The 12,014-nt window shown below is 39.8% G+C and overlaps 1 protein-coding gene across 1 annotated transcript in view; it reads right to left on the bottom strand.

The window, feature by feature from the left end:
- Positions 1 to 12,014, bottom strand: part of LOC107694857 (MAM domain-containing glycosylphosphatidylinositol anchor protein 2-like) — a 159,896-nt gene that overhangs the window by 6,435 nt on the left and 141,447 nt on the right. The window contains exons 12-14 of the mRNA XM_016494553.1: positions 6,745 to 6,765; positions 5,352 to 5,507; positions 608 to 772 (exon numbers count right to left, since the gene is read on the bottom strand). Of these exons, the coding sequence (XP_016350039.1) occupies positions 608 to 772; positions 5,352 to 5,507; positions 6,745 to 6,765 (342 nt within the window). The remainder of the gene's footprint in view (positions 1 to 607; positions 773 to 5,351; positions 5,508 to 6,744; positions 6,766 to 12,014) is intronic.

The following is a 12,014-nucleotide window of genomic DNA, read 5'->3' on the forward strand; positions in this document are numbered from 1 at the left end:
CACACACACACACACACACACACAGAATTGATTTCTTTTCCAAACTGAATTGACTGCTCTAAAATATGTTTCAGGAGTTTAGGACATAGAATAGGACACATGCTTATTCGATAACTGTCTTATTTCCTATTTGGGTTTATGTATGTGCTTAATTTTTTAAGATTAACTGTTTTTTAAGGTATTGATAGTAAATCTGTATTTAACCTCAGAACAATCTCAAAGTAAAAAGAGGTGCTAAAGTCTGATTTTGTGGTGGTAAAATTAAACTATTATAATCTTAATTCAAGTGATGAAAGAGTCTGACAGCAATCAGTTGAGTTCTACTGTAAGGTTAATCCTGCTTGGTTTAAATGTTTGAAAATGTTTCGTTAGAAATTTAGAAAAGTAATCAGAGGTAATCAAATGTAATAAGTTACATTACTTTAACAAAGCAGTTTAAACAGTTACACTACTTATTACATTTTAAATAGTGTAACTTGTAATCTGTAACCGTTTACATTTCCAAAGTAACCAACATTGATCAACACTAATTAGATAGCATTGCATATATTCCACTCAGTTAATCACATCAGGATTCTTTATGGTGTATTGTGCTAACAGAACCCACCTATATGTTTCCCATACATGTGGTAGAAGAAGCTGAAGCAGTATGTTGGGTTGGTGGCCACATTGCCGTAGGGATTTTTAGGGGCAACATTGAAGGATGGAGTCAACAGTCGTGCTTTGTCTCCTTCCAGACGTGGTCGTGAGGTCTCAATGTACATGTAGAAACCTGTACAAAGTGCACAAGCACATAAAAATTAACTGATTTATTCCTGTGATGGCAAAGCTGAATTTTCAGTATCATTACTCCAGTCGTCAGTGTCATATGATCCTTCAGAAATCATTCTAATATGCTGATTTGGTGCTCAAGATTCTTTATTATTATCAATTTTGAAAACAGTTGTGCTGCTTACATTTTTGTGGAAACAGTGATACATTTTTTTTCAGTATTCTTTGAAAAATAGAAAGTTCAGAAGAACAGCATAATTTTTTGTTACACTATAAATGTCTTTGTCACTTTTGAACGATTTAATGCATCCTTGCTGAAAAAAAGTCATACTGACCCCAAACATTTAATCAGTAGTGTATGCATATATTTAATAAAATTTGGCACAGTAATTTTAATTGTGTAGAATCAATGTCACACAGTTACTCAAATCTGCTAAATTATCAGGCTATAAATTCTCTCAGCACACCTCCACTGAACTCTGCACTAACTAAGAATAATCAATAGGACCTCAGTGACTCCATAGCATAGGACAAAAGATTTTTCAATTCACATTTCTCATAGCCTCTTAAAAGACAGTTTTTATTCTTTTTATATCAAGTCAGAGTGACTTAAAGATCTATTGACCTGGGTTTTTTCACACAAGTCAAGCCCTTAAATATCCCTTAATTGAAATATTAAAGGGTTAGTTCACCCAAAAATGAAAATTAGCTTGTGTTTTACTCACCCCCGAGGCATCCTAGGTGTATATGACTTTCTTCTTTCAGACGAATCCAGTCGGAGTTGTATTAAAAATTGTCCTGGCTATTCCAAGCTCTATCATTGCAGTCAGCGGGTGTTGCAGTTGAACAGTCCACAAGTCGTCAAATAAAGCTCGCGCGTTTATAATAAAACGTGCCGCAGTCGGCTCCGGGGGATGAATAAAGGCCCCCTGTAGCGAATCCATGAGTCATTTTTCTTTGCAAATCTTTGGTATGTACTTCTAATTTGTGACCGGCATTTTGCTTTGTTCTCTCTCCGCATTCGTCACTAATCACGCAACGCCGCGCATCTTACGTCATCCGCCGGAACTGCTTCAGTGTATGACAGTCAGCGGAAGTGAGAGAAAAGTGTTTCTTACGTTTGAAATATGGATATTTTTCTTACAAAAATATAAAGATTCGCTACAGGGGGTCTTTATTCATCCCCCGGAGCCGTCTGCGGCACGTTTTATTATGAATGTGTGAGCTTTATTTCACGACTTGTGGACTGTTCAACTGCAACACCCGCTGACTGCAATGATAGAGCTTGGAATAGCCAGGACAATTTTTAATACAACTCCGACTGGATTCGTCTGAAAGAAAAAAGTCATATACACCTAGGATGCCTCGGGGGTGAGTAAAACACAAGCTAATTTTCATTTTTGGGTGAACTAACCCTTTAACAGAGTGCTGCATGAATGAGTCCTAAAACCCAGAAACAAGTTAGCGTTTTAGCACTTCCAGTTTCATTGTCCTGCAGTCAATAAATTTTCAGAATGGGTTTTGGTTAAATGCCTAAACATAAGGTCTGTGGTTAACACAAGCTCAAGATATTTTCATCAGTAATATGTAATTTTCTTTTAATATGTAATTTTGTGAGTTTTTTTTGAAAAAGGTAGTTGCTATCAAGTGGCTAAATTGGACTAAAGTGACTGTCAGGGACATTAAACATCATTAACACCAAAAAGGTAAACTCACCTACTCACTAGCTCACTTTTACAGCTTTTTTGTGGTTATACTTGCTCTCTTCTAAACTATTCTAAAACAGACTTTGTAATTTATAGTAGTGCTGTCAAAATGAATGCGTTAACTCGTGCGATTCATTTTTTCAGTTTAACACATTAAAAATATTGAACACAATTAACATAAGGGTTGGCCACCCCACTCACAACTGCTGCAGATCTTTTTTCTTGACAAGAATTTTGTTTATTTAGACGCAGAATGTCTTTATGATCACATCAAACGGGAGACTTTTCAGATGTGCACTCCAACCAGAGCCGATCCTTCCTATACGCAAAGTACGGGCCCCCGAAACACCAGGGGCCCCCTTGCTCTCAAAGATAATTTAATTTTAGTTTCGTTTTTGAATTTGGCCAGCGGTTATGAAAACCGCTTATGTCATTTCTTTTAATGCGGTGCGCTGTCACCCTTTCTATGTAAAAATCAGTTAAATCATGAAAGATTTGAAAGCATACTGAGCCGCGGAAGAGACACTGTTTCTCAAGCGGACAAAGGCGTTTCATTCATTCATAACTTGACTGAACTAACTCGACACAGTTTTGCGTAGGGCCACCAGAAGTCTAGGATCGGCTCTGACTCCAACTTCACCTCAGCATCAGGCACTAGTCAACGAGCGCGAAATAAAAGCTACAGGTGACGAGTTGAATGTTGAATGTCGTCAGTTAAGTCTTGAAGTTACCAAAAAGGTGATTAAAGCTGCTTTAAAACTGTGCATGCATGAAAGTATTTGTTATATGTGAATCACATTTAAGAACATGTCTCTGAAATGCAGTGGTTTTCAAAACTGTCCTGGAGCAGCCCAGCACTGTCTCCCTCATCTAACACACCGATTCAACTCGTCAGCACTTTATAGAGACTTTAAGACCTGAAGTGAGTCAGAAAAGGTAAAGAGTTGTGAGAAAATACGATGCGTGTCAGATCCGCGTCATGTTCAGCAGCGGCAGCTCTTAAAGGAGCCAAAATAACCTAATAACCAGCTGCTGTGATGTCTGTTCATCAAAGAACAAAAGATAAAAGAGGAAATCAATAACTTTTGTAGCTTTAAGGATTCATCTATATTTAATTTAGAATTTAGTGTTTAATAACTTTATTAAATTTCTGTATATTTCCTACTTGCTGAAGGGTACAGGTAGCTAAATATGCTATTTATTATAATGGGTTCATGTGAAGATTGTTTTAAGTTCACTTAAGCCTGTAAGGCCCACTGTTGTAATATTTCAACATCATTTTTAGCTTGACTTAAATAAACCTGCTCAGTGCTCATGTTTTTTTTTTCTCTCTAAGACCACATTTACACAACTTATAGGTCCTATTGTTCAGCCTTGCAATGCTATTGGATGCTAGATTTTAAAAATAGGCCTGTTTGCCTGGCCATGAAGTCCCACAACCTGCAAACTTCCCTTGAAGCACATCATCTTGCTTTTCTGGACTGGATAAATCAACATTAAAGTAATATGTCTAGATCATGTAGATATTAAGGTATTGTTGAATGCTTTGATTATTTTAGATTTTGAACTTGCTATGTCAGTGTTGAAATTTTGCAACATTGGGTTAAAGGGGTGGCAAAAAAGGTGGCACCTTGCACATTACATGGATGAATTGTACTTTTCATCTGTACCATGTGAAAAAATACTAATAGAAACATACTGTTTTTGATCATTCACAAGTTTTAAATGTCTTCTTTGTTACCATTTTGAGTTTCAATCAAGATTGAATGATTATTAAATGATAATTTAGGCTTCAAAATACATAATGTGCAAGAATGACAAACTTTGTTGATCATTTTCTGCAGTAATCTAAAAGCTAATGCAAAAATCCTACTGTCTTTTTCTTGAGGGAACCAGGGTGATGCTAACTTCTGGGTTGGCCTACAAAAATGACGTAATCCCTGCAGCACTCTCTGTATAAAACCCCACTTCAATATATAGATTAAATTAGCACCACAGTGCTTTTTCTGAACTTATGACTTGCATTCTCCAGATTCCTGTACTTTACCAAAGTACTAGACAAGCTGATTGCATTAGTGATGTGTTGACCCATGGAAATTATCCAGTTGCACACCGGAGCTGTCATGATCCGATTTCAAGTTTAATGACTGACACAATTTCTCTGAAAGTGCAGCTAATGGAAGCCACTGAGCATCTTCCCCTAAACGGCATCCAATCAAAAGCCAGCCTGCGCACTCCTTTAGCAACATGAGAAATTGAAAGTGCCTTTGGACGCTAATGCTAGTAGCCCCTCTCTACAAGCCTTCACTTTGCTGACGATATGTGACCCTGGACCACAAAACCAGTCTTAAGTCGCTGGGGTGTATTTGTAGCAATAGCCAAAAATACATTGCATGGGTCAAAATTATTGATTTTTCTTTTATGCCAAAAATCATTAGGATATTAAGTAAAGATCATGTTCCATGAAGATATTTTGTACATTTCCTAATATGCATTGCTAAGAACTTCATTTGGACAACTTTAAAGGTGATTTTCTCAATATTTAGATTTTTTTGCATCCTCAGATTCCAGATTTTCAAATAGTTGTATCTCGGCCAAATATTGTCCTATCCTAACAAACTTATTTATTCAGCTTTCAGATGATGTATAAATCTCAATTTCGAATTTTCAAAAAATTGACCCTTATGAGGGTCCAGGGTCCGTTTTGTGTTCCAGGGTCACATATATCCTTTTACTCAACATCCACCCACATTGATGAATGCCAATTCATAAAATTATTTGCGAAAATTTTAATTATGTAATGTAATATATTGGTGTAGCTACATATCTACAAATCTACATATCTATATTTATCTATATTTAAGTGCAGTATACCTTGTTTAGAGCCAGTGCGGTCGCTGCTGGGCCCAGTGTTGGGTGTATATTTAGTGTCCCTGGTGGCAGCACTATGTCTTGTCCAATCAAACTCTTCGGTTTTATCTTGGGTGAACATACAGATGGTGTCCTCTTCAAAGGCACAGTGAAACTTACCTATGGATAGTTCAGCAGAGAAAAAGAACAATGAAGAGCGTGCAGAAAGAGCATCTAAAAAAGCTATAACAGACAATTCAGTCATTTCAGAATGATTATTTGTACACAAATACGTTTTTGGATGTTTAGTCAAATACTTGAAATGTACAATATCAGTGAATGGGGAGCATCTAAAACAAACCCTTTTATGATCTTTAGAGACATACACATTTTAAAATTTTTTTCCTAAGACTAAATTGATCATTATCAGAGTTCAACAGTCATGAAATAAGTCAACCTTTGCTAATGTTACATTTAAATGTCTTAATCATTTATTGTGTGTGCACTATCACAATATTTCTGACCATTAGAAACCACAAAGAAGGAATTAAATGTTAAAGGTGAAATCTGACATACGCATGAACTGTGTTAAATTATTGTTTGCCCACTTATTATAAAAACAATCAAATCAACCTATGAATTCTATGATAGGATAGGAGTATAGGAAAGGATAGGATAGGAAAGCATTTGTATTTGCTTTCAAATATTTATAATTTGTAAAAGTAATTTATACATACACTACTGTTCAATAGTCTGAGATCCGTAATTTTTTTTTTAATCAAAATTAACACTTTTATTCAGCAAGACTGCATTAATTAGATAAAAATCTACAATAAAGACATTTATAATCTTACAAAACATTTCTATTTCAAATAAATGCTGTTCTTTTGATATTTCTATTCATCAAATAATCCTGAAAAAAAACTCATTGCTGTATCACGGTTTTACACAAAAATATTAAGCAGCACAACCATTTTCAAAAATTGATAATAATAAGAAATATTTCTTGAGCACCAAATCAGGATATTAAAATGATTCCTGAAGGATCATGTGCCATCATGCTATCACAAGAAATAAATTACATTTTAAAATATATTAAAACAGAAAAAGGTTATTTTTAAATCGTAATAGTATTTCTGTTTAACTGTAATTTTGATCAAATAAAGCCAGCCTTGGTCAACATAATTCTTTCAAAAATGAAAACATCTTACAGATGCGCAACTTTTGAACGATAGTGTATGCATTCTACAATCATACATATAAAAGTCGATGAATAGCCTACTGAGATCATGTTGAATATTTACTGATGCTTAACACCAAAATTCAAAAGCAATATTTCTTCAGTTGCTCTTACTGCTCTCTCTTTTTTTTTTTTGCTAATTAAAACATATACACAAAAATATATAAAATTACTCACTCCAATCAGGAGTCACCGGTGCTGTAAAACAGAAAATAGAAGAGGTTATGCATGCAAACCCCGAGCTGTGAAAGGCTTATAGCACATAGTTGATTAATAAACCATTATAAACAACAGCAGGGGACTCAGAGAGGGGAGAATGGCATTTGCCCTTGGAGAGAAGTGTTTAGAAAGTGCTTTGGGCATCATTACCATGTATCACACAGTTAGAGAGGGTAAATTAAATAGCGTGTCAGTGCAGGAGGGGGTGTCTGTGTGGGGAGAGGTCGCTATGGGGCTGTGCAATGCTCAGGTGAACCATAAAGACCTGTATCTCTCTTCATTCCATTCACAAGCAGCCTATCTGAGCGCGGCAGAAAGCCATGTGCTTCCTGGCAGCCTCAATGAGGGCTAAGGTGCATTGTGGAAGAAAGGTTTCAGAGGGCATGTGTGGAAAAGATAGTGAGACTGAAACTGATCCCTATTTCAAACAACTTAGCTCAGTGCCTTAATAGAATACAAAAAACCCTGTGCAATCCTGTTTAAGTCGGAAAACTCTTTGGATCCTCCAAGAGCAGTGATTACGCTAAGCTGTGAATTTCTATGTAGGGTAGGGAAAAAAAATCAATGGTCATCCTCTCAGAAATTTTTTTAAAACATATTATTGGCAAGGGCTCTATAACTTCAGCAGAAGAATTTTAAGAAATACATCAATATGCGTCTCTCAAATTGATGTCCCAGCAGTAAAATGAGTACAGTGTGACAGTTGCCTTCTGGGACGGAAAAGTGGCATCGGTTCTGGCATTTGATCAGGCTCCTATAATGAGAGAGATTAGCACGACAGCGTTCAAACACAGCAGATGTTCACAAGGGGTTGTCAGTGTAAATGTCTGCTTTGTGAACTGCAGGGGGAACAGCTCCACAAGAAATTGATGATACAAATGAAAAAGTAAAAAGTTGACAGGAGGGGGAAAGAAAGGGAAATTAATTAGCAAATGTCTGTCAACATACAGAGAATTTACAAATGAATGAATGAGTGAATGATGGAAGTGTCATGGGAATCGCAGCCTTAAGGGGAACAGAGGATTTTGTCAAGGAAGACAAAATATTAGCGAGTCATTCCTTGAAACGGATGCCTTTTCTGTTTTGGAGGTGATTTTTGAAGCATCTCAAGCTAAATTGATAAAAAACTCATATGTTCGGACAAAGGGTAGGGTAGAACATTTCAAATCGAAATGGCTGCTGCTTTCTCTGTTATCAAGGATATTTTCTTGGCTCATTACCACTCAAGAGTCAACAATTTGAATTATTAGTGTTTTTTTAATAATTACATTTATTTAAAATAAATGAATAAATGTTGTTGTTTAATGTGATGGATGGATATGTTATGCTATATGACTCTTAAAAGAAAAATAAAACAGGAAAAAATAAACTTGGCACATGAAAATTGATGTAACTTGAAATTACTTATGCCATTTAAAACTACTTTATTCAAATTAACATCAAATTACAACAATTAATGTTCACATTTTTTGGCAAATATTTAGTATGACATGACACATTCACAGTCAGATAAATTATTCTGTTTTTAATTAGATTTTTCCTCATAAAAGTAACTGATCTAATTTGAATGGGAAAGCCAATATACACTTTATCATGGAAAACAATTTGGTGTTAATACATTTAAAAAAAATATAAAATATGGCTGGCTATACAGCAATGAACATAAAAAAGCTTATAAAAATACTTTTATTAAAATTGATTTCTTATAGAATAAAAGAAGGAATTATTACAAATTATTAGATAATAGAACAAACAACAAGATTTAATAGAATTCTTATCAATAGAATAAAATAGAATTTATGTTGAATTAATGTTTAAGCTTGCAAAACATTTAATAGCAGATGACTGCTAAACAACATTGATGATAAAAAGACAATCAATATACCTTTCACACGTGAACACAATTAACATCTCATGTTAGTGTCATGTCCTCTGTTTGATCACCCTGTCCTTCGGTTTTCGTGTTTTGTATCTGTCTGCATGTTGTGAACACATGGTGTTTTGTTTTGATCGTTCACCATGTACTCTTCTGTGGCATTCCTCCCTTCCTCTCGTTACCACCCTTACTGCTCGTTATTGGTTGATTTCGTTCACCTGAATTCAATGTTCTGTTAGTCTCCTGCTCTATTTATTCCCCTCTTGTGTGTCGTCCAGTGCTAGATCGTTGTTCGCCAGTTCGCCAACGCTCAGCCGTCCCGTCTGGTCCTGTCTAGTCCTGTCTATTCGTGCCATTGTCGGCTCCCTGTCAGGTTTTTGTTGCTTCTTCCATTTGTTTTGTTTTTCTATTTCTCCTTCCCCGTTTCCTAGGCCGGGCGTCTGCATCCCCGCAGAAGTTTTCTCGCCCCGCTCGGACGTCGGCTCCCTCACCTCTTCCTCCCCTCTCCACCCTCTAATTCCTCATGCGGCCGCGCCATTGAGCGCCCTCTGCCGGGTGTTTTTTGCAAGGACGTTTTTGTTTGCTCAGTATTTCTGTTGGACTATTTTTCCTAATTCCCCGGCTGGATTTTTGTTCATTCGAGGAATTTCCCTTTTTGTTTGGAGCTATTATAAATAAACAGTTTTCCCGCTGAAGCCTGCATCTGTGTCCGTGTTGTGTGCCTGACAGAACATCTTTTTTCCTATTGCAAAATTGTAATTTAGAAACTAATTATTCCATGAAGGTTACAGTTCCCTTCATGTAAACCACCCAGCTGTTTCTAAAGAGCAAGGAGGAGAGGCCTGCTTTGGTTAAAGCAAACAGATGTTGCACACCCAGCAGGGAGCTCTTTTGGGCCAGCATGAAGCCATTACTGACCAACACCACAAGGGAGGTGGAGTTTCTGGCTAACCAAGTAGCTGAGTTTACCACTCGCATTCAAGAGCTGCAGCGAGGAGCTGCCCAGGGTGGCCCAGTTCATCCTCTTCCTCGTCATGAGCCTGAGCCCCGATGCAACAATCCACCGCCCTATGACGGAGACCCAACTCCTGCCGGGCTTTCTTGTCCCAGTGTTCTGTGGTGTTTGCCCTACAGCCACGCACATATGCAATTGAGGAATCTAAAGTGGCTTTTGTACTGACGCTCCTAACGGGAAAGGCTCGAGACTGGGAAACGTCCGTCTGGGAGACTCAAGCTCCCTGTTGTGCATCATTTGAGGATTTCTGCCAGGAGATGGTGAGGCTGTTTGACCGCTCTGCCAGGGGTCAGGAAGCAGCCGACCAACTAGCACGGCTTCGTCAGGGGGGTCGTTCAGTGACGGAGTATGCCATCCAATTCAAGACCCTGGCAGCTTCCAGTGACTGGAATGAAGGGGCCTGTCAATCCATGTTCCGTGCAGGGCTGGAGGATGACATTCAGGATGAGCTGGCCACTCATGACTTGCTGCATGATTTTGACGACCTTATCAATATGGCATTACGAATCGAGGGTCGCCTTCGCCGCCGTCGTCAGTGCCTGGCAGTTCGTCCGTCCTGGAGGGCGGAGGAGTTGTCTCCAGTTTCCCCTACAGACTTCTTGAACACCACTTCCACTGAGCCGGAGCCTATGCAGGTGGGGCGCCTTCGCCTCACTCCCCAACAGAAGCAGCAACGTCTTGCCCTAGGGCTGAGCCTGTACTGTGGCAAGCCTGGTCACTTCGCAGCAGGCTGTCCTTTAAAAGCCAAGGCTCGCCAGTAAAGAGGGGGATCCTGGTGAGCGCTACCCCTTTATTGCATTCCCCCACCTCTCGTACTCTCCTTCCTGTTTCTATTCTGTTTGGTGACTTTTCTAACTCCTGCTCGGCACTGATTGATTCAGGAGCCGAGGGCAACTTTATGGATAGCTCTCTAGCCACCCAGTGGGGGATTCCTGCCATCCCTCTTCCTGAACCTATTCCTGCCTGTTCCCTGAATGGCACTTTAATCACCACTGTCTCCTATGCTACCCCTCCTGTCAGTCTTATTGTCTCCGGCAATCACCGTGAGGTGACCACGCTGTACCTTCTTGAATCCCCGAGTGCTCCCATAGTGTTGGGGCACCCGTGGTTGGTGCAGCATGGCCCTCACGTGGATTGGTCTAGCAACTCCGTCTTGTCATAGAGCCAGTTTTGTCTTGTGTCTTGTTTGGGTGTTGCCTCTTTTCCTGTGTCTGTGTGCCCTGTCTTGCAGGTGGAGGCGGCTGATTTGACCGGAGTCCCGGCAGAGTACTACGACCTGCGCCAAGTGTTCAGCAAGTCCCGGGCCACCTCCTTACCTCCGCATCGCCCATATGATTGTGCCATCGAGCTCCTCCCAGGCACTTCTCCGCCAAAGGGTCACTTGTTTTCCCTTTCCGGTCCTGAAAGAGAGGCCATGGACAAGTATATTAACGAATCCCTCAAAGCCGGTCTCATCCGACCCTCTTCATCTCCCGCAGGTGCTGGGTTCTTCTTTGTCAAAAAGAAGGACGGCTCCCTGCGTCCCTGTATAGATTATCGAGGCCTGAACGACATCACTATAAAGAACAGGTACCCTTTGCCTCTACGGGAGGGGGATGAGAGGAAGACGGCTTTCAACACACCCACGAGACACTTTGAGTACCGGGTCCTACCGTTTGGTCTGACCAATGCCCCAGCTGTCTTCCAGGCCCTGGTTAACGATGTGTTGAGGGACATGGTGAATCACTTTGTCTTTGTGTATCTTCACGATATCTTGATATTTTCTCCGTCTCTGCAGGTACACACTCAGCATGTTCGCCAGGTGCTACAATGGCTGCTGGAGAACCAGCTTTATGTCAAGAAGTGTGTCTTCCATGCCCAGTCAGTTACGTTCTTGGGGTTCATCATTTCTGCGGGAGAGATCAAAACGGACCCCTGTAAGGTAAGGGCCGTTGCCGAGTGGCCAGCTCCTGACTCTCGTAAGGCTCTGCAGCGGTTCCTGGGGTTTGCCAACTTTTATCGGCGTTTCATCCGGAACTTTGGTCAGATTGCTGCACCCTTAACGGCACTCACCTCTCCCAAGGTACCATTCAAATGGAATGTTGATGCACAGGAGGCCTTTGATAAATTAAAGTCCCGGTTTATCTCTGCTCCTGTCTTGTCTATTCCAGACCCTGAATGTCAATTCATTGTTGAGGTGGATGCCTCCGATGTCAGAGTAGGCACTGGCCTATCACAGCGGTCACCCCAGGATGGGAAGGTGCACCCCTGTGCCTTCTTCTCCCACCGCCTGAGTCCCCCAGAATGGAATTACGACATAGGTAATCGGGAGTTGTTGGCGGTCAGGCTGGCTTTGGG

The sequence above is a fragment of the Sinocyclocheilus anshuiensis genome, unplaced genomic scaffold (genome assembly GCF_001515605.1).
Source record: "Sinocyclocheilus anshuiensis isolate Anshui unplaced genomic scaffold, SAMN03320099.WGS_v1.1 scaffold942, whole genome shotgun sequence".
NCBI classification, from domain to species: Eukaryota; Metazoa; Chordata; class Actinopteri; order Cypriniformes; family Cyprinidae; genus Sinocyclocheilus; species Sinocyclocheilus anshuiensis.